This window comes from Triturus cristatus, chromosome 8, assembly GCF_964204655.1.
Source record: "Triturus cristatus chromosome 8, aTriCri1.1, whole genome shotgun sequence".
Lineage (NCBI taxonomy): Eukaryota > Metazoa > Chordata > Amphibia > Caudata > Salamandridae > Triturus > Triturus cristatus.
Genome location: NC_140591.1, coordinates 185,911,276 through 185,933,323, shown reverse-complemented (window position 1 = coordinate 185,933,323; position 22,048 = coordinate 185,911,276). Strand labels below are relative to the sequence as shown.

The 22,048-nt window shown below is 41.6% G+C and overlaps 1 protein-coding gene across 2 annotated transcripts in view; it reads right to left on the bottom strand.

The window, feature by feature from the left end:
• The window catches only part of HLCS (holocarboxylase synthetase), an 862,037-nt gene that overhangs the window by 141,458 nt on the left and 698,531 nt on the right, over window positions 1-22,048 (bottom strand). For both annotated transcript variants that reach the window (XM_085621286.1, XM_085621285.1), the window contains exons 7-8: window positions 21,232-21,299; window positions 5,196-5,356 (exon numbers count right to left, since the gene is read on the bottom strand). In XM_085621286.1, coding sequence (XP_085477412.1) covers window positions 5,196-5,356; window positions 21,232-21,299 — 229 coding nt within the window. The remainder of the gene's footprint in view (window positions 1-5,195; window positions 5,357-21,231; window positions 21,300-22,048) is intronic.

The following is a 22,048-nucleotide window of genomic DNA, read 5'->3' as shown; positions in this document are numbered from 1 at the left end:
GGGGCAGTTGCGATGGCTATCATAACGGGTGCCACCGGGGAGACGTCCGGATGGCACAAATGATGGAGGCTCTAGTGTGAACTCTGGTGGCTTTAATGCTGTGCGCCCCATTTGGTAGTGATACCCTCATGGAACCCTGCCCGCCCGAGTCGATGGCGATGCGCATTTCAAAAGGAGTGTGGAGTTCGGAAGCCCCTTCCCGTGTTTTGGAAGCACAGCGAGTGGGTTTGGTTCGCATGGCGATTAGTCCCCGGCATAAGTGGAAGTATGAGAGAGCCTGATGCGGTATTTTCACTGTGTGCCTTTGCCTGGTGACTCCCTCTACGATCTGTGGTATGTCCCGGATGGGTATCTCTACGGGACCCTATACGTTGCTGATGAGTGGACGTTGGTGACTGGGGTCTACTTGATCGCTACAAAGGGCATCGTCGGAATGGAACTTGGTCCATGGACTAATGGAGTGTTCGGGGATTCCATCGGATGTGAGACTGTGGGGACTCCTTTATTGCCCTCTCCCTTGTGGCAGACATCGTCGCGCAACCCATTTAAATTGAACTGCCTACTCTTCCTGAACCGGACTATGTCTTGCTGCGTGGGAGGCGGTTGTGGGCTGTGAACGGCTGTGAAATGTGTCGTTTCCTGGCGTATTGGAAGAACTCCTACTCTTCTTTGGATATCCTTGTCTATTGTACTCTTGGTGCTTTGTTGGCTACGTTTTGTGTGGACTGGGACATGTTTCTGATAATGGCCGGGTGGGGCTGGGTTACGAAATAGTGATTGTTTCCCTCAGATGCTGACAGGGGGGTAACTGGGGGGGCTGGCGGGGCGACTGCTATTCTGAGTCGATGGGTTCCTCGGCTGTCCTGCAGCGGAACGGATATACCTGTAAGTTACGCGGAGGGGCCGGGGGCCTGTACTGGTGAACCCCCCAATATATCTTTCTCTTTTATATTTCCTTCTTTTATATTTCTCCTTTCTTCTATATTTCGGGTTCCGTACACCGGGCGACAGGCACGCTGTTAAGGGGGAGGCCGTAGCCATTGGCAGAGGTGCAGGGTGGGGGGTTAGGGGGGAGGGGTACTACTGTTCTTTCCTTTTATGTTCCTAGGGCCTCTTTCTTATTCTTTGTCTCTCTTGGCTTTCTCTTACTTCTCCTCTTTCTTTTTTATTTCTTTTGGTAACTGTCTCACAGGTTCCTCTCTATACGTCCTGGTATTACAGATTACAGGGGTGGATGTTTCTTTAACGTTTTTATATTGCAGCGGGCATGAATCTGTATTGGTGGGCGAATTGTATAGCTCATTGTCTATCCTGTTTAAGGTGCGTCACCGCCAACGTCCTGCCTACAGTAGTCCCGCCTGTGAATATCCTGAGCTGTGGTAACCCCTGTCCTTTGTATTATTGGATTGTGCGGCATTAGATCCTGTTCTTTCTTAAAACTCTAAAAGAAACCTCTTTCATCCTGGTGCTGATATGGTACCGATACTATCCTGAGTTACGGCGGGGCATTTGGGAGGCGGGTTGTTGTACTCTTGTGGATTGACTGATTTGCTTTGATCGACTCTGTACTACTGGCCGACTGTGATGGTTTCAGGCCCGGTTTTGTAACTGCTTTATGTACCAATAAAGGTTTATAAAAAAAAAAAAAAAAACTATGCTTGGTGAAGAAGGATACTGTGATATCACCTAGTCTTAAACACTCTGATGTCAATACAGTTGCTTTTGCTGTGAAATGAAATGCTTGTGGTGTGGGTGCCAACCTGTCCCAAAAACATAGTGATGTTGAGTATTAGGTGGAGTTTGCATGTCATTCTTTAAATATGAATGGGCGTAATTATTCAGTAATGCAGCAAAGACTTATAACTGAATTTGGGCATTCAAGTGCTTAAGCATTCATGTTTCAGCAAGTCATGAGCTATTGTTACGAATGTTCACAACCAGGAGAATCAGGGATGGATTCAACAAGTTTAGATGTTTGCCTACAAGAGTATCAATGCCCTATGGGGTAAACTGGCTGACTACTTATCAATGCTGCCAACAAGATTGGATGGATAACTAAATATTAACATTTTTCAGTTGCTAAAAAAATGGCGTGAGAGGTTTTGGGACATGGAAACAAGATCAATATGTGCGGAGAGTTGGAAGAAGATGATCTGGAATGTTATTGAGCCAATAAATTACTCAAGTGAAAAGGAGAGGTTTGTGACCGTGGTTGTATATTTTTATAAACAATGCATTATTGTGAGTTTGTAAAGGAAATAAAAACAAGGTGTAAAGGTGGGGTACTGAGAGGAATATGTTTGAGATAGGTGTTTTCCCCCGAGTAATCGTATCTGCAAATTAGGGGTCTATTTTGACTCCTATCCCTGGAGGCCCATGTCAACAAGACAATAACAACGGGTTTTACCCTGCTTCACAATCTGTGACAAATATTATCTTTTTTTACCATCTTCTGCAATACGTTTGGTGGCGCAATGTACAATCTTGAGCAGACTTGACTACTGTAATGCACTGCTTTTGGGCTCTCGCAACTTTTTACATAAAAGACCACGTCAGATTAAAGCTATGGCCGCTAAGGTTGTGTTAAATGTGCCTGGATAACGTTCTTCTTCCCATGTCATGTCTGAGCTCCACTGGCTTCCGGTGAAGGAACGGACTGCTTTCAAATCAGTGTGCATTGTCTTCAGAGCAGTTCACAATAAAGGACCCATGTTGTTACAAAGGAAGTTACACTATACACCTCTTCAAAATCCAATCTTCTATGTATTCCCAAATATTACAATGTTAGAATGGCCAGCCGGGCATTTTCAGTCAGGGCTGCTCATCTTTGGAACAGTATTCCACCTTCTTTGAGAGCTCCAGTTCAGGAAGGCTCCTGCCTTGACTTGCTAAGACGCCATCAAGCTTTCTCTATGACGTTAGTGCCAGGATAACTTTGAAGTCGCAGTGCACTCTACACATCTCTGTTCAATTCAATTCAATTCAAGGTGAGCAATTTAATTTGGGGAGATTTTCTTTTTTTTTAAAGGACAGTCTATAATCCTCAATTCAAAGGGAAATCAGAGAGGATGAGTAGAATGATAAAGGAAGATCTTAAGATGCCAGTAAAAACGGTCAAGTGGGTGGAGGAGGTAGTTTAATAGGCCACTTTGACCCATCACACCGCATGCAATTCAGTTACTGAGTTGGCTATAGTTGAGGTAGTGAGAGAAAGATAGAAAGGGATCAGGATCAAAAAACAACATTAGAGAAAGAGATAGCTGAAAGTGAGAAGGGGAACAAAATGGTCAAGAGAAGTAGAGAAAGACTTATAAATTGGAAGGAGACAAACTGAACTGGAAGAATGGATGAGGAGAAAGTTGTACATACATATAAGAAAAGCTTGTACGTTTTGTGGAGCCATGTTTTTTTAGAGATTTATGGGGAAATTGTGTTTCTCTGGACAATGCTCAAAATGAAACCAATCCAGATAGGCTGTGAATTAGAAGGGAAACAGTGAAGGAGCACGTGTGTTAATGAGATGTGACGAATTAGTGAAGAGAGAAAGTTGGTTTTGTAGTTTCAGGAAAGAGGAGGTACGGAAACATACTTGGGAAGACAGTTGTTTTAAGAAGGAGGCTAGAATTCTCCTACCCCCTCTGGTGGAGGGCTCCTAAATATATCCATGGGGTCAGACATTGGCCAAAGAAGAGCATCATGCTGAAAACAGTGCTGCATTTTAGAAGGATAAAAAGAGAAAGTGGCAGTGAGCAGCTCTATAACAGACCATCAGTAACATCTTTTGTAAATCATGTTCTGCCATAGAGTGGTTGTTAAAGTAGGAGGAAGGGTCCAAATACCCCTCAGAGCCCCCCTCACCATTTCTGATACAGGAGCACACTGTGAATACGTTTACACTTTAGGAAGACCGGGCTGCCCATTTCATTTTGGCAATCATGAATGTGGTTACATTTCTGAAAGAGTAACTGAACGTAACTGAGATTTCAGACTTGTTAAATATATGTTTAGAGCTGCCAATTTCATAGTAAAATTGATAAAATATGTGTTTGTGGGGGAGGGGCAAATAAGTTTGTTTACATGGGGTGTGCCATTAAAACGCTTGAAGACCACTGGAGTAGACAGAGACTGGGATCAGAGGTTAGTGGGATTATATGGTGCACTGAGTGTTCAGAATTGTCTGTGTCCACAAGTCTTGTGTGTGAGGAATTGTGGATAAGAATGATATTGCCGCAGCGTGTAGCTCTGTTCTGTTAGTTGGCATTGGAAAGCTGTCATTTATACTCATCTTGGTTTTGTAGAAGGGAAGGAGAAAAAGTAGAGTCTTACTGGCTGAGGTTGTGATGACAAGTCGTATCATCACATTGCTACACGGAAATATTCTACAATATAAAATCCTGGATTATGCATAGTTCATTGGGAAGTTTCTTGCAGTTGCTTGCTGCTCAGAGCCCAGACTAGTTGTTCTACTTAGTATGTCAAAAAATACTTTTATCATTGCCTTGTCGGTGTGTCCTTCCTGGAAGACAACTCTTACTGCTTTTCATTGGGTCCGAAAAATGTATACACAAGTACTCACTATTCATTGCAATGAACAGTGGCTGCATGATCAACATTGAAGGACAATGCTCTCAAACATGCAATACAACTTTTCCTCTCCTGCTAACCCGCAAGACCACCTCCCCAGCTATGAGCTTTATATTCGTCTTCTACGGTCCAGGGAGCAAACTTTCCACCACCCCTCTGCAGTCACCATCAAGAAAGATATTATATTGATTGGTTATAGTGAGAGATGTCCCTCCTCAGTTGTCAGCTTAATGATATTAGAACACCCGGCATTTTAGAAAATTAAAAATGGGAGCCCAAGGAGGTTTCACAGGAAGGGATTGGATAAGGGCGGTTTATTTTTTGTGTTATCTCTCCTTTAAATAGATACCCAAGTGTAATGAATAGAAATAAAACCCAGAAAACTGCTGATAGTTTGAAGTCACGAGAACCTGCCTACACTTCAATAAACAGACCAGAGCAGAAAGCTGGTTTAAAATATGTCGATAAGCAATGGAACTTAAAAGACATAGTAAAATAAACAACGTGCAAGAAGAACACATAAGTGGAAGTGAAACAGCTAACGGCATATACACTTGGGAAAAACTAAATATAACAGAAAATTGAGAAAACAGATAGTAATCATAAAGTACCTCATATCCAGGTATTGATTTTACTGCCTCCACCACTGCCAGAGACATCAGGTGTTGAATGAACGCGATCCTTTGGCCCAGCTGAGATTTTAGTGGGATGGACACATGCAATGTGAACATAGCACAGCCTATAGGGCTGATCCAGGCATTACCACCACGACCTAAGCAAAAGAAACATAGAAATGCATAAGGCCTCAGCCTTTTTTAAGTCTATTTTGAACTCAGTTTGTAAATTCTGATTCAGAGTAGGTTGTAATCCTATCTACCTCAAGAATATTAATGAGGAAGGTCTCAAACTGGACTTCCTCCGATTGGTAGCCATCACAGGGATGGTAGCCTGCTAGGGTCAGCAGACCACCAAGGACGTGACTGCCTTTCAATAAAGTAAACTTTAAAAAAACAAAAGCATCCTGTTTTCCTTAAAGGAAATGGGGCTGTGTATACAAAATAAAGTTTACTTCTGTTTTTAAAAGTTTGTTTGAGAGTTGGAGAGTGTTTATGACTCACAAAATAGTTGATAAGTCAGGCCCTTAGTTCTTTCTCTGCATCGAGTATATCTACCCTACCGTGACTCCTAATAACTTGGCTTTTCTTAACCACCGGACAATCATCTTTACCTTGTCCCAAATCACAGCAGTATGCTGACTTACACATTTACCAATGAACTTTAAATGTATTCTCTCTTTTCACTCGGTCATCTTTGGTCTCCACAGAGTAGCTACTTTTCTCTAATCCACCTGATTCAGCTTTCTTCTTTTCACTATCACTTTTTTTGCTTCATAAAAAAGATCTCCTACTTATTACCAATTTCCCTTATGATTCTATTTTCCTTTGCCTTTGACAAGCTTTCTCCTCTTTCTCTCAAGAGGGGACAAACTGCCCACTTCTTAGCTCTATTCCTGCTGATGGATAGCTACTGTGCATCATGTCGGTCTTCCATAGTGACTGTGTTCCTTAACAACTCCTTTGCTTCACTCTGATCCTTTCAAATTCCTTCAAACATACCTGTGCTACCCGACTCTTGATTCATTCTTCTCCACCAATGTCTACTCTACCTTTTTTCTATCCTTTCTGTCAAACCTCCATTACAGTCAGGTTAACGTACAGCAGTCAATTGTCATACCCTATGTCTTTCAGTTACATTTTGAGTCTGTTCACCCAAGTGAAACTGCATCATGCCACTTTGAAGAATCCGCTATTCTTGTTTTGTTTGATCAGCCTGGTTTTTTATCATATGACTAAACTACACATGTGGCTACAGTGTATTCTCTAGGTACTTCTCAGTATGTTCTCCAGAGGAAGTGCTGGTGTGTTTTAAATCATATCTGTTCCTCCGCTCACCCACCTCTGTGTTGTACCCATGGATTAGTACTTAGCATACCATACCTCTTCTTAATTTATACTTAACACTCCTTTTCATCTATCATTGTGAAGGTGCAGAACCTCCTAGGGCGGGACTGGTCATTGCATGTCCTAGGTCTGTCCACACAAGGCTGGTTGCTAGTGCAGTGGGAATGCACCAACTAACAAATCCCTACAGGCCCGATTCACAGAACTAACTTAAGACAAAATCCTAAACTTACTACCATTTTGGTATTCACAGAAGGCACTTACTCATTTTGGTATTCACAGAAGGCACTTACTCATTTCGGTATTCACAGAAGTTAGTAGTCCTAACTTTAGGACTCCTAAATGCCTTCTGTGAATACCGAAAGTCTTAAAGTTAAGATTTTTATCCGTTTAGGAGTAATAAAGTTAGGACTCCTAACTTTACTACTCCTAAACTGAGAAAAATCCTAACTTTAAGACTTTCGGTATTCACAGAAGGCATTTAGGAGTCCTAACTTTACTACTCCTAAACTAAGAAAAATCATAACTTTAAGACTTTCAGTATTCACAGAAGGCATTTAGGAGTCCTAAAGTTAGGACTCCTAACTTCTGTGAATACCGAAATGAGCAAGTGCCTTCTGTGAATACCAAAATGAGTACGTGCCTCCTGTCAATACCAAAATGGTAGTAAGTTTAGGATTTTGTCTTAAGTTAGTTCTGTGAATCGGGCCCAACGTCTTCAAAGAAATCTTCAAAGGCAACACTATAGTTCTTGGGTGCCCAAAGTCGAACATATTGTTTTAACACACTGTTATTAATTTAATGACTCAGCATGAGTGCCGTCCACATGTTTTTCACCAAGAGCCCAAAAGTAGCATGAGAGATCTCACCATGCACTGATATTTTCATATGCCATATCATAAGGATCACATTTTTAAACAGCTATTCAATAGAGAAAACTGATTATATCACTTACAGCTGTGCAAAATGATAACTTTGCCAGTAAAGATGTACAAGCACACAACATAAGCAGCAGAGGCTGTTGTTGTGTCATTCACGTAACAATGCCCAGGGCAGTAAAATTCTCACCTGAAAATATGTTTTAAATTGGTAGAATTTTCATGCAAAACATTTTAATGGGGAATTGTGAAAGATCATTTGCTAGCATTTCTCTATTTTTACTTGATTATTTCACTAATCCCATTTGAAAAATAACAAATATTGTAAAATTCTAGCAGCTGTAAATATTTTAAAAAATCAATAAAGATCTTATTCCCAGGGACCCAAATGCGGGAAATGTTAAATCAGCATCCCCAAAGTTAATACAAATGGTCTTGTTAACTCCAGAAATGCGGATTTAACACGGATTCTGAATTGAATGAACTGAGAAATGACAGGAGACACAGTAATTTTCTGTCTGATTTAACTGTTAATCTGGTAATTCATAATCTTCCCCAAATTTCACCTGCTTTCAGCAACCAATCCAGTGATCCCACAGATCTGATAATTGCAGTGGAACCGGGAACTCTTGCAGAATTAAAAGGGCCTTGTAAAGCCTGATTAGATGAAGTTGACGTTTTGTAACTTTGCCCACCAAATATACAGCATTCATTGATGCATTTTCTTGTACAACATGCTTATCTTCCCTGCAAAAGTCATCAAGAAGGCCATCAACCGCCAACTCACCGAACACCTGGAGAGAATCAACCTGCTGGACACCTCCTAATCCGGTTTCTGCGCCAACCACAGAACTGAGACCGGCATGATCGCTGCAACCAACGACATCAGTACCCTCCTTGACCGCGGGGGAAAACAGTGGCTCTGATCCTCCTCAACCTCTTCGCAGCATTCAACACCATATCCCAGCACACACACTCATCAAGAGACTCCACCATATCAGGATCCAGGGAGACGCCCTCGAGTGGAACGCATTCTTTCTCACAGGACGAACCCACACAATCCACCTACAACTCTTCACTTCAGAACCCAAGAGTACCATCTGCAGCATAACATGTATCGCCAAGCCTTCATTGTAGCTCATCTCTATCTTAATCATATCTCTTCTTCTATGGATGTACTCTATGTTCAGACATGACAGACGGAGAGGAGGTGAACTTCTCCAACTAGAAACTCATAATTCTTTGTCTTGTGCTAGCTTCCAAATAGTTGGTTGCCCAACTCATCTATAGAAGAGGGGGTAAGAAATTGCACCATTTTTCTTCTGAAATTTAGAGAGTTCAATTGAAATTTTATGAAATTATTGTTGATATCTTATGTGACTTTTTCTGGACATGAGTGCAACTTGTAAAACAAAGTCTCACAAGATACTGGTAGGAGATTGGTTTGAGCAAAAAATGTCTCTAATTAAGACACCTTCTGAGCGAACAAGTCTCCCGTTGGCTACTCACAAGACTTTTTTTTACATCATTGGAGCTCATGCTGAAAATAATGTATGCAAAATCTCATAATACGAAATTTTGAGAAATTCAGGAATTTTGCCTGTGTATTTAAAATTTCACCTGTCCTACTCTAGAATCACAGCACCGTCTTTTGTTGTCGTAAAGCACTGCAATCATTGATGACTGCAAGACTTATTATGTGCACTCCTTTCCTGAAAGAGCCAAAGCAATTAAAGCTATCAACGCAGTAGGTAGTCACAAGTGAAGAAATAGAGGCTGGGAAAGCACATCAAGGAGCCAAATGACCTGTATCTGTGAGAAGCAGTAAAAGATTGCCCTGGAAGACTACGAGACCAGAATAAATGAAATAAGAACCAGAAACAACTGAAATTGATTTTGAGAATAGTGAAAATGAGTTACCTGTAGCCAAGAGACCGAGGAGAAAAAGAGTGGCAAATATAAAGTATACATCACCTAAGTGGACTTGTATAGCATGCTCAGACACCGATATAGAGGAGCAGTAAGAGATGGAAGTTTATGATTTGACAAATTGTTGGGAGTTCATATCTGAAGACGAACCAAAAGAAGAGACACCTTGAATTTTTGCAAAGTCTTGATGAAATTTAAGCTGAGAACATGAACTTTACAAGAGTTGATTGATTTATCTTTTGTATCATAGGTTTCCAGAGTAACGTACTAGGATTTCCTGAATCCTAAGACTGAATTAATGAACTGAAAAATGTGCATGAATCCTGATTTTTTTTTTTTATCTTTTGTTGCTTTTTATATTTTTCCTCAAATGAAGATGGCATAAACCAAATGCTGTAAAATGTCATTGATAATGATAATAATTCCAGTTGGTTTATGATATGCTTAGTTTCTATGGTTGGGATTGTTTCTCCTTCACAAGGTGAATGATCTATCAAACATAAATAGAACACATGAGATTTACAGATAGGGAAAGATATCAAGTAGTTACTAATAAAACATATAATCAAAGGTATGTCTGATAAAATAATGAATGTTATAGAGTATTATGTGTGTATATATCTTCTGTACTTCGCTGAAGATGTGAAGCATTTCCAGTTGACTCTGTCACATAGTCTATCTTGAAATGCTTTTATTAGTTTGTTCCATAAGCAAGAGTTTTTGTCACCATATCTTTAGGACTTCAGCACTTTGCTTGAAGAAATGCAAATATATGTAGACTCTGTGAATTGATGACTTATGCTTAACATTTAAACAAGATTACACAACCTAGCTTGAATGTGAACAAGACTGTAAATGAGTATGTGTGTAGGTTGAGTGACAAGGGGCATGAGTTTATTAAAGAGTAAAATGAAAGGAGGGTAAAAATTCTAAGAAACTCAAAAGTTGCGAGTGAAACGAGAAAACAAATTGAAGATGAAGAGGAATTCAGAAATTCTAATGTGCATCCGAGATTGCAGTGGAACATGAAAAAATGAAAGAGTTGTGTGTGGTGCTTCAAGAACCTTAAAAAATTAGGCCTGTTGAGTTTGCAGGAGAGAGTGAGTGTGAAAGGAGGTATGTTGTTGATCATGGATCTTTGGTTGGTGAAGAGCCAATTTTTAGAGGAGTTTATTATGTGTGTAGTAAGAATGCTTATTTTAACCTGCCTCGTATTGGGTGGAAAGTTGTTAACTTGCTCTGGTATTCCCCCTGGTTTACCATGTAAATGAAATTAATAATACAGTTGGTTTGAAAAGAGTGAAGCGTGGATTTGGACAAAGTGTGATAGATCTGTTGGGTGCAGTACTGGTAAGTAGTAGGATCTCGTAGAATCCCGGTTTTGGCAGCTATTTCTGGGCATAGTAAAACAAGCGGAATATATCCTGTTGTCATTTTCCAACACCAGGGCAGCAGCACCAGCTCAATGTTTGCAATCTTTTTTGAAGCGGCAACCTTCAGGCTTTATATTTTTACCTCCAGTTTGGCACAAAACAAAGCTCCAATTTAATGGGCCATCAGCCCATCTTATGTGCCAGATTCACCTTGGCTGGGACCCATCTGGAGTCAACACCTATATGCCAATGCAATGGAAGGAAGCAAAGCCGCACAGCTGGTTACCACTTCACAAATACTTAGGAGGCCGGTTTTCACTTAATTCAAATGCCCCCTGTAAGAACTGTAGGAATTCAAGATTCATCTGTGTGTATGAGTAATAAAACTAATAATTATTCAAATGGCACCTACTCATTTATTTTTGCAATTAATTCTTTTATAGCAGTACTATTTTAAAATGCAACCTCTTTGTGACCAGATAAGCAAGCTAGAACAGATTTTCTGACACATTTGTCCTTGTAGCCAATTTCTTTGAAGATGTTTTTAAATAAATGCATAAGTGAACTGTCAGACTATGCTTTTCAAGCTCCGCCCCTCATGACTCCACCCCATTTTTGTTTCCACACCTTATGCCTCAATGTATGGGTTCCGGGAATTAATTATTTTCCAATTCCAGCACTGGTTGGGTGCTATGATTCAGTCTATTGGTATGGCTATGAATTATGTAAAATTTAGAACTCTCTCTAGTTTGGCAGATTGCCTTGCTTCTAATACTGCAGGTGCACTAATTAAGATTAATCAGGAGCTAATGGCTATGTATGCAAGGATTATGCAAAACCATAGTTTGTTAGATATCTTTATTGCGAAGGAGGGCGGAGTTTGTCGGGTTTTGAGAATACAAGAGTGCAGTGCCTACATTCTGGATAACAGCAAGCTTAATAATCCTTATATAAGCAATGTGACTAATAACTCATGAAGTGAAAGGAGCCTGGTTTGTGGCAATCAGTTGGTTCCTGGTTTGGTGAGATTGGGAATGGTTTTTAGAAAGGTTGGTGAATGGTTTGATAGCTTGGGGGCTATGCTTCATAATATATTAACCCCTATAACTATTGTGATAGTTTGTGAAATTGTTCTATTGTCTTTAAATAAATGTATTGAAATAGGACTAAATTGGGGGTGTAAGAAGAAGCTGACAGCATCTAAGAGGAAATGTGAACAGATCGAGTTGGAAGACATCAAAGCACAGATTTATGACAGAATTAAAGAAAGTGTTGCATACTGAATTATAAATAGCTTGGGATTTAGTGACGATGTAATCATCGGAGAGGGAGTTCTGAGGAAGGTATTGAATTCATATATGCCCAATAATATAGAACTTTTGCAATTGAAACTAAATTGTTATAATGTGCTTAATGTGTTTATCTGGCTGGCGCTAACTAGGCTTCAGTTAGGTCTCGACTCCATCTTTTTCAAATAGCTGCTGCATCATTATGTTGATTGTGTTTTTATACTTCTTACTTGACACTACACACAGCAAGAAGAGCACTGTTTATTTTGTGTGACATTGTTCTCAAAGAACTGGAAGAAGAAGCCTTTTGCCACTTTCCAAGGTTCTGCCTGCTAGCACACTGTATTGCATTTATTTACAATTGTTTTCTACTGTTTATCCAACTAGTTTGTTCTGACACCTGCGAAGGGATGAATCAATATTTATGCAGTGGTTTAATGCTAAGATGGTAGGGTTGTATGACGTTTTAGAATACTGTGGTATGATTTGTTGAAATTATGATACTTTTGCCCACATCATGCTGGCGTTGCAGTTTTCATCATTTTCTAAGCTAAAATTGGCTACATAAACCCTCAAATTTGGAAGTGAGCCATTGAGGCTTTGGATTTCTACTAGGGATGCTATTCGGTCCTCTACTGATTTGCTGAACCTTTGGAACTTAGTCCATAGTTCCACATTTCGCTTATTATTACATTATTCCTGTAACGAACAGCCTTCATGGCCATTGATTTCTATGTATTAGTACTGATTTAATTAGATTACTGCTGCATTTGCATTTTTTCTATTGTCTGTATTCCACTTTGAATTTAATAAACGTTACGATTTTTTCTTCAAAGTTTCTGATCTCAAACTCCCTTTTTGAGTCAATCCTATCTTACTGACTGTATTTCAAATGTGGTTTTGAATCTTCTCTCTAGGGATACATTCCCTCATACTTCTTGAGGTCAGCACCGACCACCACAACGTGGGGGCGCCACTATCACGCAGATTATCTAGGACAGTGATTTTTAACCTTTTGATTTCTGTGGACCCACATGTAATCATTACTCAAACCTGGGGACCCCACTGAGTTATTACTGGAAGCTGGGGACCACAGCCTAAGCATTTTCAATGATTTAAAGCGCAAAACAATACACAGAAAAACGCACTCCTCAAACAAATACTGATGACTGTCTCCTATGAGGACACGACTGTAAAACTAATGGAAGTCCATCTCGCACAGAGGGAGGAGACAGAGCAAAAGGTGTGGAAACATATAGGATTTTTATAGCAACAACAACATACAGTTAGCTATAGTAAGCAAGACTTCATGATGCAGCTCAAAGTTATTCAGGGGCAAAATACTGCTGGGGTCTTTTCTTCCTTCAACATAAGAGCACACCTGTATACAGATTGGTACATGAAGGCCGATTATATTTTTTCAGATAGTTCATTGTGTCCGGTCATAATCAGTCGAGTTACAAAGGTTACTGATATCATGATGTACATGTAACAATGTACGCTTATAATAGAACTGTACAATATTGTCAGAAAACTTCAATAAATACGTATTTTAAAAAGTTGCTCAGTTGCTTCTGGCTTGTTATGGATGATGTTTTCTCCAATAAACTCATACTTTCAGCTACCATTTATCAATCGCGTATGAGTCAATATCTTGAATGTTACACTGGCGATGACGAGCCCATCATGAGAAAAACCTCAAAAAGGAGATCGACAAATAGAGAGAGAGTGAAAGAACTACATATACCATAATGGCTTGGGAGGACTGATCCACATGATCAGTGTATGAAAGACACCTATGAAATGTTTAAAGGCCTTGTCTGGTATTTCACCTCACCTACTTAAAGCTGCATCTCAGCACTCACAAACAAAAGAATACTTTTCTCTGATGAGTGGCAAACATCATGAAACACATAAAAACAGAATTCCAGTACAAGTACTTAACAGCTACATCTACTGACAGTAATTACAATTAACTGTCCTCACTGCATCTACCAAAATGGCTTGGGAGGGCTGGGGCAACAGGAGCAATGTGAGCACCGCATTTGAGAAATGTGTTATTTTATGCTCGACTCTATATGAAATTTGCATTTTTTTCTGAAACATTTTATGATCACGGAAAAAACAAGCCTCAACATTTAGAACTTAAAGGAAATGAAACTTTGGAAGCCACATCTGCTCACTTATAGAATTAGCAATGGCCCGCGTTTACTTTGCCCAAACCACACATTTTTATTTGGTTTTTTTTAAAAGACCAAAAATACTCTCTAAATTAAAAAAAAACACTATCACTACTGACAAGCATTAGTTATTGCAGATGTCAACAATATCCTTTCCATATCCTAAAGTGTTTACATTTAAGAAGGGATCATTTGGTAAAGCTATGATTTTAAAGAAATATCAGCAGATGTCACATTTCTAGAATTTTACTAACTTGGGAGGTTAAGAAGGGATCTGATTCATTAGGGGACTGATAAGGGATCTCCCGGGAAAAAAGAATTGTTATTTTGTAGGAGCAGTTTCATTCAACAATTGATTAAGGGTCTGTTTTGGAGTCTGGAAAAAGGGTTACTTCATCACAAACGCGGCTTATTACAAGTGTCTTAGGATAATGCGCAATGCAAGCCTTAAATAAGGTCCTAAGTCTCAAAATAGTTCATACTAATTTATGAATTCAGGGAGTTTGGGAGAGGAGGCAGGAACAGGTTAACAGGCGGTGAGGAGGGGTTACCGGGTAGACTCCTCCCCCACTCCCCAGCTGCACAGGTATGCATTTGTGTCACACGGGATGGGGAAATGAAACGTGGAGAAAGGTGAGAACTGCTCTGCGATAACTTAGTGCTTTTATTTCATCTTTTAAAATAACATTTTCAATTTTATGAATATCTTCATTCAAAGTACCCTGCTCACTTCTTTTTGGCTGTTTTACGTGTTCTTCCGAAATGAAACTGAAAAGTAATGAGTTTTTAAGCAACATGGACTAAAAACAACTTCATAATTAAGTAATAGGAAAATTACAACAAAGCTGAATTTTGTGATAAATCGAGCATGAAATGAGGGGTTTTGAGGCGAGTGGTTTTGAGGGAGAAGCCTGATTTCCCGCCTGCTGCGCCTGCTGCCAGATGGACGGTGCCTGTGGTGAATGACTCCCAACATTGCAGTCAGATTGAAGGCAGTGGCAGGCTTCTCACAGCAGCACCGAGAGCTCGGTTTGCTTTTAAAAATAGCATGCGTGTTCCTTTATCCCAAAATGTACAGAGCTTAGCAGATCTGCACACAGCAGCTGACACCGCTCCCTTAAACAAACACATTTCAAGCCAACTTTAGCTGCTGCACTGTACGAAGGAGATTTCCACTCAAAGGAAGGGATGGCGACGAAGCTGGCCAGGTTGCTTTGTTCTTTTCAGACCTCAGAGGCGCGGGGTTTTCACGAGGCGATCGAGGTGAAGGGCACAACGTATGAAATGCCAGCAGTTTCAGTTACAAAAGTTTCGGGAACCTGATATATTTTAGGGGTTTAGGGGCATTCGTTTCAGGAGGGGCAACCGAGAAGCATGGGCCACAGCGGAAGCTCTTTCCCGAGCAAAGAACTTCACGCAGTGAAAAAGCAACTGCTTTTTTATTATTTTTTTGTCAAATCCGAGGGTCTGGTAGGAATTTGAAGTCAGCCCTGCGTCTGCTAAATAGATGTCAGTTGTTCCAGACTCACAACGGCCAGGTGTGTGAGATAGAAGTGCCGTACATTTCTAACACATTCACAGACTGATCACATGCAGCGTTTTCGATATTGTACATCATGACTGTCCCCTAAGATGTGGTCAGGAAAGTCCTGCGGCGATCGCCTAGTCAGTCCGAAGTTTCTGGTCCTAATTTGCAGCCTCAGGTGTACAACTTCGTCTAGGTGCAAATTTTCTACTTTCTGAACTTCAGTTCTTGTCAGGGATCCTTCTTGAGAGCTGCGCTAGTAACAGCTTTTCTTGTGTACCTCAGGGAAAGTTTAATGAATCACTTTGTACGTATGCACTTTAGTATTTCCACTGGTTTTATTGTATATGGTGTACAATCTCATGCCTGCTGAAATGCCCCCACTTTGTGGCATATCATATGTTTTCTACTTTGGTGGGGAGGGGGGAACGGGGGGGGGGGACACCACATGCCTTGCATTCACATACATTTGTGGGTGTTAATTTGATTTTAATTTTAAATATCGTGTAAATATGCAGAAGTGTCCTTCCATTGAAACTTTAGGATAGAAAGGCACTCACTACTGTTGAAAAAGATGGGTTTTCAAGTGTTTACAGAATCTAGTGAGGTTTTTTCAGCACGAATTGCAAATTGGAGGCCGTTCTAAGCCTCAGCAGTAATGACAGAAAAAGAGCGACCTTCCTCCCGCATTCTGTGAAGCAACGGGATGGTAACAACGTGGAGGAGGATGAACGAAGTGATCTAGAAGGCGAGTATCTAGAGACCATTCGGGACACAGCTAGTGTGAGGGTAAGCACGAAGCGCTTTGAGGCAAAAACAAAGGGCTTCGAAAAGGCAACTCCTACGAACAGGGAAGGCTGTTAAGGTGCCTCAAGATCCTGTCATATTACGGAGTATCCAGGATACGTCTGGCGGCATCATTCAGTGTAAATTGTAATCTGGGAACCAAGAAGAAAGAATCCAGTCTACTTATAATAAGGGACTGGGTTAATGGCTGGAAGACCTAGGGATGAGCGTCAGGATCTTTCGCTGGACCTTCATCATGGAAAGCACAGAGAGGTGAGTTTGTTAATGTGTTCTCATCATCTTTCCATCCTGGAGAGATGCACACTAATGTGCTGACAGTTCCATGGCGGAAAAGCACAGAGGAGTGTGTCGATAATCAATACGTGTTTTAGTGGGAGTTCACAAACTTGCAGATCCCATCTTGGAATATCTACTCACCAACGGTTGAGTGGGATTCACTCAAGGGCCGTATTACATGCTCGTGGTGTAATCCTAGGCACGAGCAGACTGCAAAGTAATCTTTGGAGAATTCCTTGCAGTGGAAAATCGTGTCATTTGTGCTTTTAAGTGAAGCTTAAATGTGCAAATCACTATGTGAATCAGGTCTAACAAGTGCTCACAGACATCTGCAAACTTATTTCTCACAGGTTTCTACAACCCAATTTGCACCAGGAAGAGCAAGGTGATAATACTGATAAATTCGATGTCGATATACACCAGGATATATATATATGTATAATAACAAAGTCGCATCTCCTTTGCTGAATTAACCCGATATGACCTCCCCTTCAAGCCCAATTCATAAATACGTGGTCAGGCAGGCCCTGCGATCTAGGCTGAAGCAACTGATTGACAGATTACAGGTGGGGGAGGGGAACACGTAACCCTTATACAAATGTGCGTACTGGGAAACCCTGATCAATTCCACAGATAGGCAGCAACACCGTAATGGTCTCAGGAGATTGGCCCTAATAAAACACTCTTGGCCAGAGGGGCGTGCGTTCCCAGAACACCATAAACGTAAATGTCACACTAAGTAAGGAACACTCAACCAATCAGAACGCAGCATGCACACTACATGCACTGATCAAGTACTCCCCATGTGGGATATTTTGGGACACATACCCACTAGCTCTGCATTGTGTCCACGCAGGGTCAAGACCCACCTGTGTTTCTTTTCAAGTGACCAGATGTATGACTCCGTTACTAGCCCAGATTCCGATTCTAAATAATAATGCACAAATCACTCTATTACACTGTCAAATATATTAAATGACGACCAAACCCAATGTACTTTGAGACAGTCTTCAGGAAGAGCAAGGCTTTAAGTAAGCAATGCTGAAAGTACTGGAGGTGTGTTCTAGAAAATGTTTTAAACTGAGAAGAATATAAGTCCAATTGTTCAAAATAAATGAAACACTATGTTAGGAAGGCGCTTGAAAAGACCAGGGTCCCAAATATTGTGATATTCTACAAAGCAAGAAGGGGAAGATGGCTGGGTGGGATGGTCTATCTTCTGACAACGTTAAAGCATTGATCGCTCTCTTTACTACGAGCTGTATACCATCTAAATGCGGACGTTGTCTGTTCTGTGCAATTAAACTAAAATTGAAAAAAGAAAATCAACTGTTTTACCCGGGCATTCCTATTTTACACTTTGTGAAAAATAAACACAAATATACGCAGTGAGGAAAATGGTTTGTTATAATTATCAGTGAAGTACACCTGTATATTCCAACACAGCTAAGTAAAACTCAGAAGTCAAATAGTTTGATGGGTAAGGCACAATGTTGTAACTTACTGTCATGTCAGACCATAACTTATATACGGTATAAGGTCCAACGGGCTACGTGAATCTAGCCTAAAGCGTTGATGGTGAATCCACAAAAAGTGGGAAAAGCAGCCCCGTACTGCTTCTCAGATGGGGCCTTATTCTCCCCTGAAACAACAGGTTTTGTTTAAGCCAGCATGAAGTTTCTCCAAATAGGTTTTAATTGCACACTGGCCATCAACTAAATTTCTCAAACTCGATATCCATCCATCCATGTCCTGAGGAGTCAGAGGGAGAGAGAGAGATGCAAACCTATGTATTTCAGTGCAGTCTCACACTGCCAATCCATCCATTTATCCATCCTTGTCCTGATGAGTAGGAGAGAGCAGGAAAAGGACACACACCTATGCCTTTCAGCTCAGCCTCACACTGCTCATCCATCCACCATGTCCTGATGAGTGGGAGGGAAAGAGGGTGGGGCACACCTAGGCCTTTCATCACAGTCTCACACTATCTATTCTTCCGACCATCCATACCACGCACCCAGCCATCCCTATCCTGATGAGTGGGAGACAGCGAAAAGGGACGCAAACCTATGCCTTTCAGTGGAGTCTCACATTGCGGCTCCATCCAGTCACATCCTGATTAGAGAGAGGGAGGGAGGCAGGGCAGGCACAACTATGCTTTTGAGCTCAGTGTCACACTAGCCAGTCATCAATCCATCCATCCATCCAACCCTATCCAAATAAGTGGGATTGAGAAGGACCTCACAACTATGCTTTTCAGCTCAGTCTCATACTATCTATCCATGCATCACACACATGCATCCATTCTTTCGTCTATCCATCCGTCCATCCATCCATTGCTGAACCTATGTATTTCAGTGTAGTCTCAAACTGCTGATCCATCCATTCAGGTCCTGATAGTGGGGGACAGCAACAAGGGAGGCAACCTCATGCCATTCAGTGCAGTGTGCACAGCAACGAACCATCCATCCATCCCTGCCCAGATGAGCAGGATTGTGAAGGGGCTCACAACTATGACTTTCATCTCAATCTCACACTATCTATGCATCCATCCCTGCCCCGATGAGTGGCAGGTATAAGGAGCACACACTATGCTTTTCAGTTCAGACTCACACTGCTCATCCAACCACCATGTCCTGATGAGTAGGTGCGAGGGAGAGTAGGACGCATGCCTAGGCCTATTAGCTCAGTCTTGCACCATCCATCCAAAAAATCCATCTACCCACCCATACAACCCGCTCCTGATGAGTGGGAGACAGCAGAGAAGGGAAGCAAACCTGTGCCTTGAAGTGAAGTGGACACAGCTGCTCCATCCATTCATCCACCCACCCACCCATTCATGTGCAGATGAGCGGGTTGATAAGGGCCTCACACCTTTCTCCAAACCGAAAAAAATATTTTTCATAGTGGGACGGGAGGAATAAGCTATTAAACATTAATGCAATTTTTTAACCAATTCTACTGCTTTTTAAAACAAAATAGACAGTGTGGAGCTCATTGAGTCGTGCACGGGAGGCCCAGTGACTGAAGCTATGCATCCTGTGTGGAAGAACAGCTGATACCGATTCAGAGACTACACAGAGCCGGCACATGGCCCAGCCTATTCCTGCCAGTTAGCAGGATATTGTATAACAACACCCGGCTTTGGTTTCCAAGAATCTAGTTCAGCCCAAGCGTCCAGAGCCCGCACACTGCGGTAGATTCGAAGAGCGCCCCTTTCCTGGCATTTGTCATCTGTTCCATCCTCACCCTATCAAACAACGCGCCTGCACACCCAGGTTCAGGTGGGCAACCAAGGTGTGTGCGTGCACAGGCTCCGTTTGTCAAACAACTTGTGTGCACGCACAGGCTCAGCTTGGCACAAAACATGTGCGCGCACAGGCTCAGCTTGTCACAAAACGCGTGCGCGCGCACAGGTGCACCTTGTCACAAAACACGTGCGCGCGCACAGGCTCCGTTTGTCAAACAACGCGTGGGCACGCACAGGCTCACCTTGTCAATCAACGTGTGTGCACACACCGGGACGGTGATCCGCGGAGGGGACGAGCCTCTGGATTAAGAGGAGACGCATGCATCGCAAACGCTTAACAAAATCAAGGCAGAAACCGATGTTTGTGATCATCCATAATAAATCAGCACTAACCTTTGTGCATCATTAAAACAAGCAGAGTATGGTGCTACTTATAAAAGGGCTGCAATTCTTTTCAAGGGTGAAGTTTCTGGTTGTTGACGTTCGGGAACCCACCCCCTGGCGATGATATTTAGATCGAATGTAGAGGGTTGTAAAATGCATGCAGGGTTTTCAGCAGTTTGTCTATGTTGCATATTTTCTATGCAAAACGACTTTATTAGGCGAACAAAATTGTTTTCTGTAAAGTATATCTTACCCAGGATCATTTTGATATTTTTAAATAAGTTCATACGTGGCATAAAGTATTACAAAAAGTCACGATTTTCATGTTGAAAAACGTCGCCGATTATTTGCAGACCTTGCCATACAACTTTGTGAAGGTTGCAGAAACAAATACAAAAAGGTTCTTCGCACACCCGTACAATTCATTCATTCTCTAAACCACTCAGATAAACCATCCTCTGGATTGTGAGTTCAGGGGCACGGCGGACTCTGCTGCTGGGGGCTTCCGTGTGCGGGTGGACAGGTCTGGTTTGCTTTTCAAGGTAAGGAAACCGCTCATGGATGTGCAGGCCCCGAGAGCAGGGCGCGCGCAGACAGAAGCAACTTACAGGAACACTTGTCTCCTTATAAACGTAAAACAATCTAGTAAAGTGTGTTCACAGACTACCTCCAGGTTTAGCTACGGTGGCCAGGAGGGGGCAAGCACAGGATATCCCTCCAGGTGTAGAGTGCACTCTTTACAGGGGTCTTCTCATGTTACTCACGCATGCTCTCCACTCTCACATCAGCACTGACCTTTGCCTTGGCTTTGTCGGGCCGCGATGGCAATTAACCCCATTTCCTGCGGCAAGTCGAACATCAACCTGCAAACCAGAAGCGGGAGATTGATCAGCCAGGAAGAAAGGGGAAGGAAGCAATAAAAGAGCTTACACAAAATCTGAAAATAAAATAAAAACATTTTTTTAATCTTATTTAAAAAAAGCTTTGTTCTCTGAGATGTTTAAGAAAAAACAGGCCAGCACAATAGCTGCAATTTCGCAGTCGGATGATGTTGGGTACCCTTCTAGAGTCTTTCCGAAGGGGAATCCGAGCGGGGCCCTTGCGAACAGAGCCCGGCTGTGACTAGACTCCCAGCTGTATTTTGTTCCAAGCCATTTCCTCGCACATAAAATGTCGAAACACTTGGCTGTGTGTGATGGGAGGTCACAAAACGGATGCAACACATTTTCAACACAAGGAAGCCCAGTGGATTTCACAAATTCACTCCATTAATAATCTGTCTGTGGCCCCTGAACTGCCAGGTGTTAAAATAACAAAGTGCAACACCGGCAGCCAACCGAGGGAACGGACCTGCTGATGAGTGGCAAGGGAGCTGAAGAGGTGGCAAACTACAATAGCTTTTGTTCCATCAAAGTGCCATTTACATCACTGCACAAGAGGCAAGTAATTGGAAAATGCTGTGCAAAATACCCTGTCAACATAAAAAAGTCACAGCTGGATCCCAGGATTTTTAATGTGTTTTTTTGTAAACACAGTGTTATTTATTAGCACTTTTATATAGCGCACACCAGCCCATATTGTCTCCGGATACTTTAAAAAGTAGGTATGCATA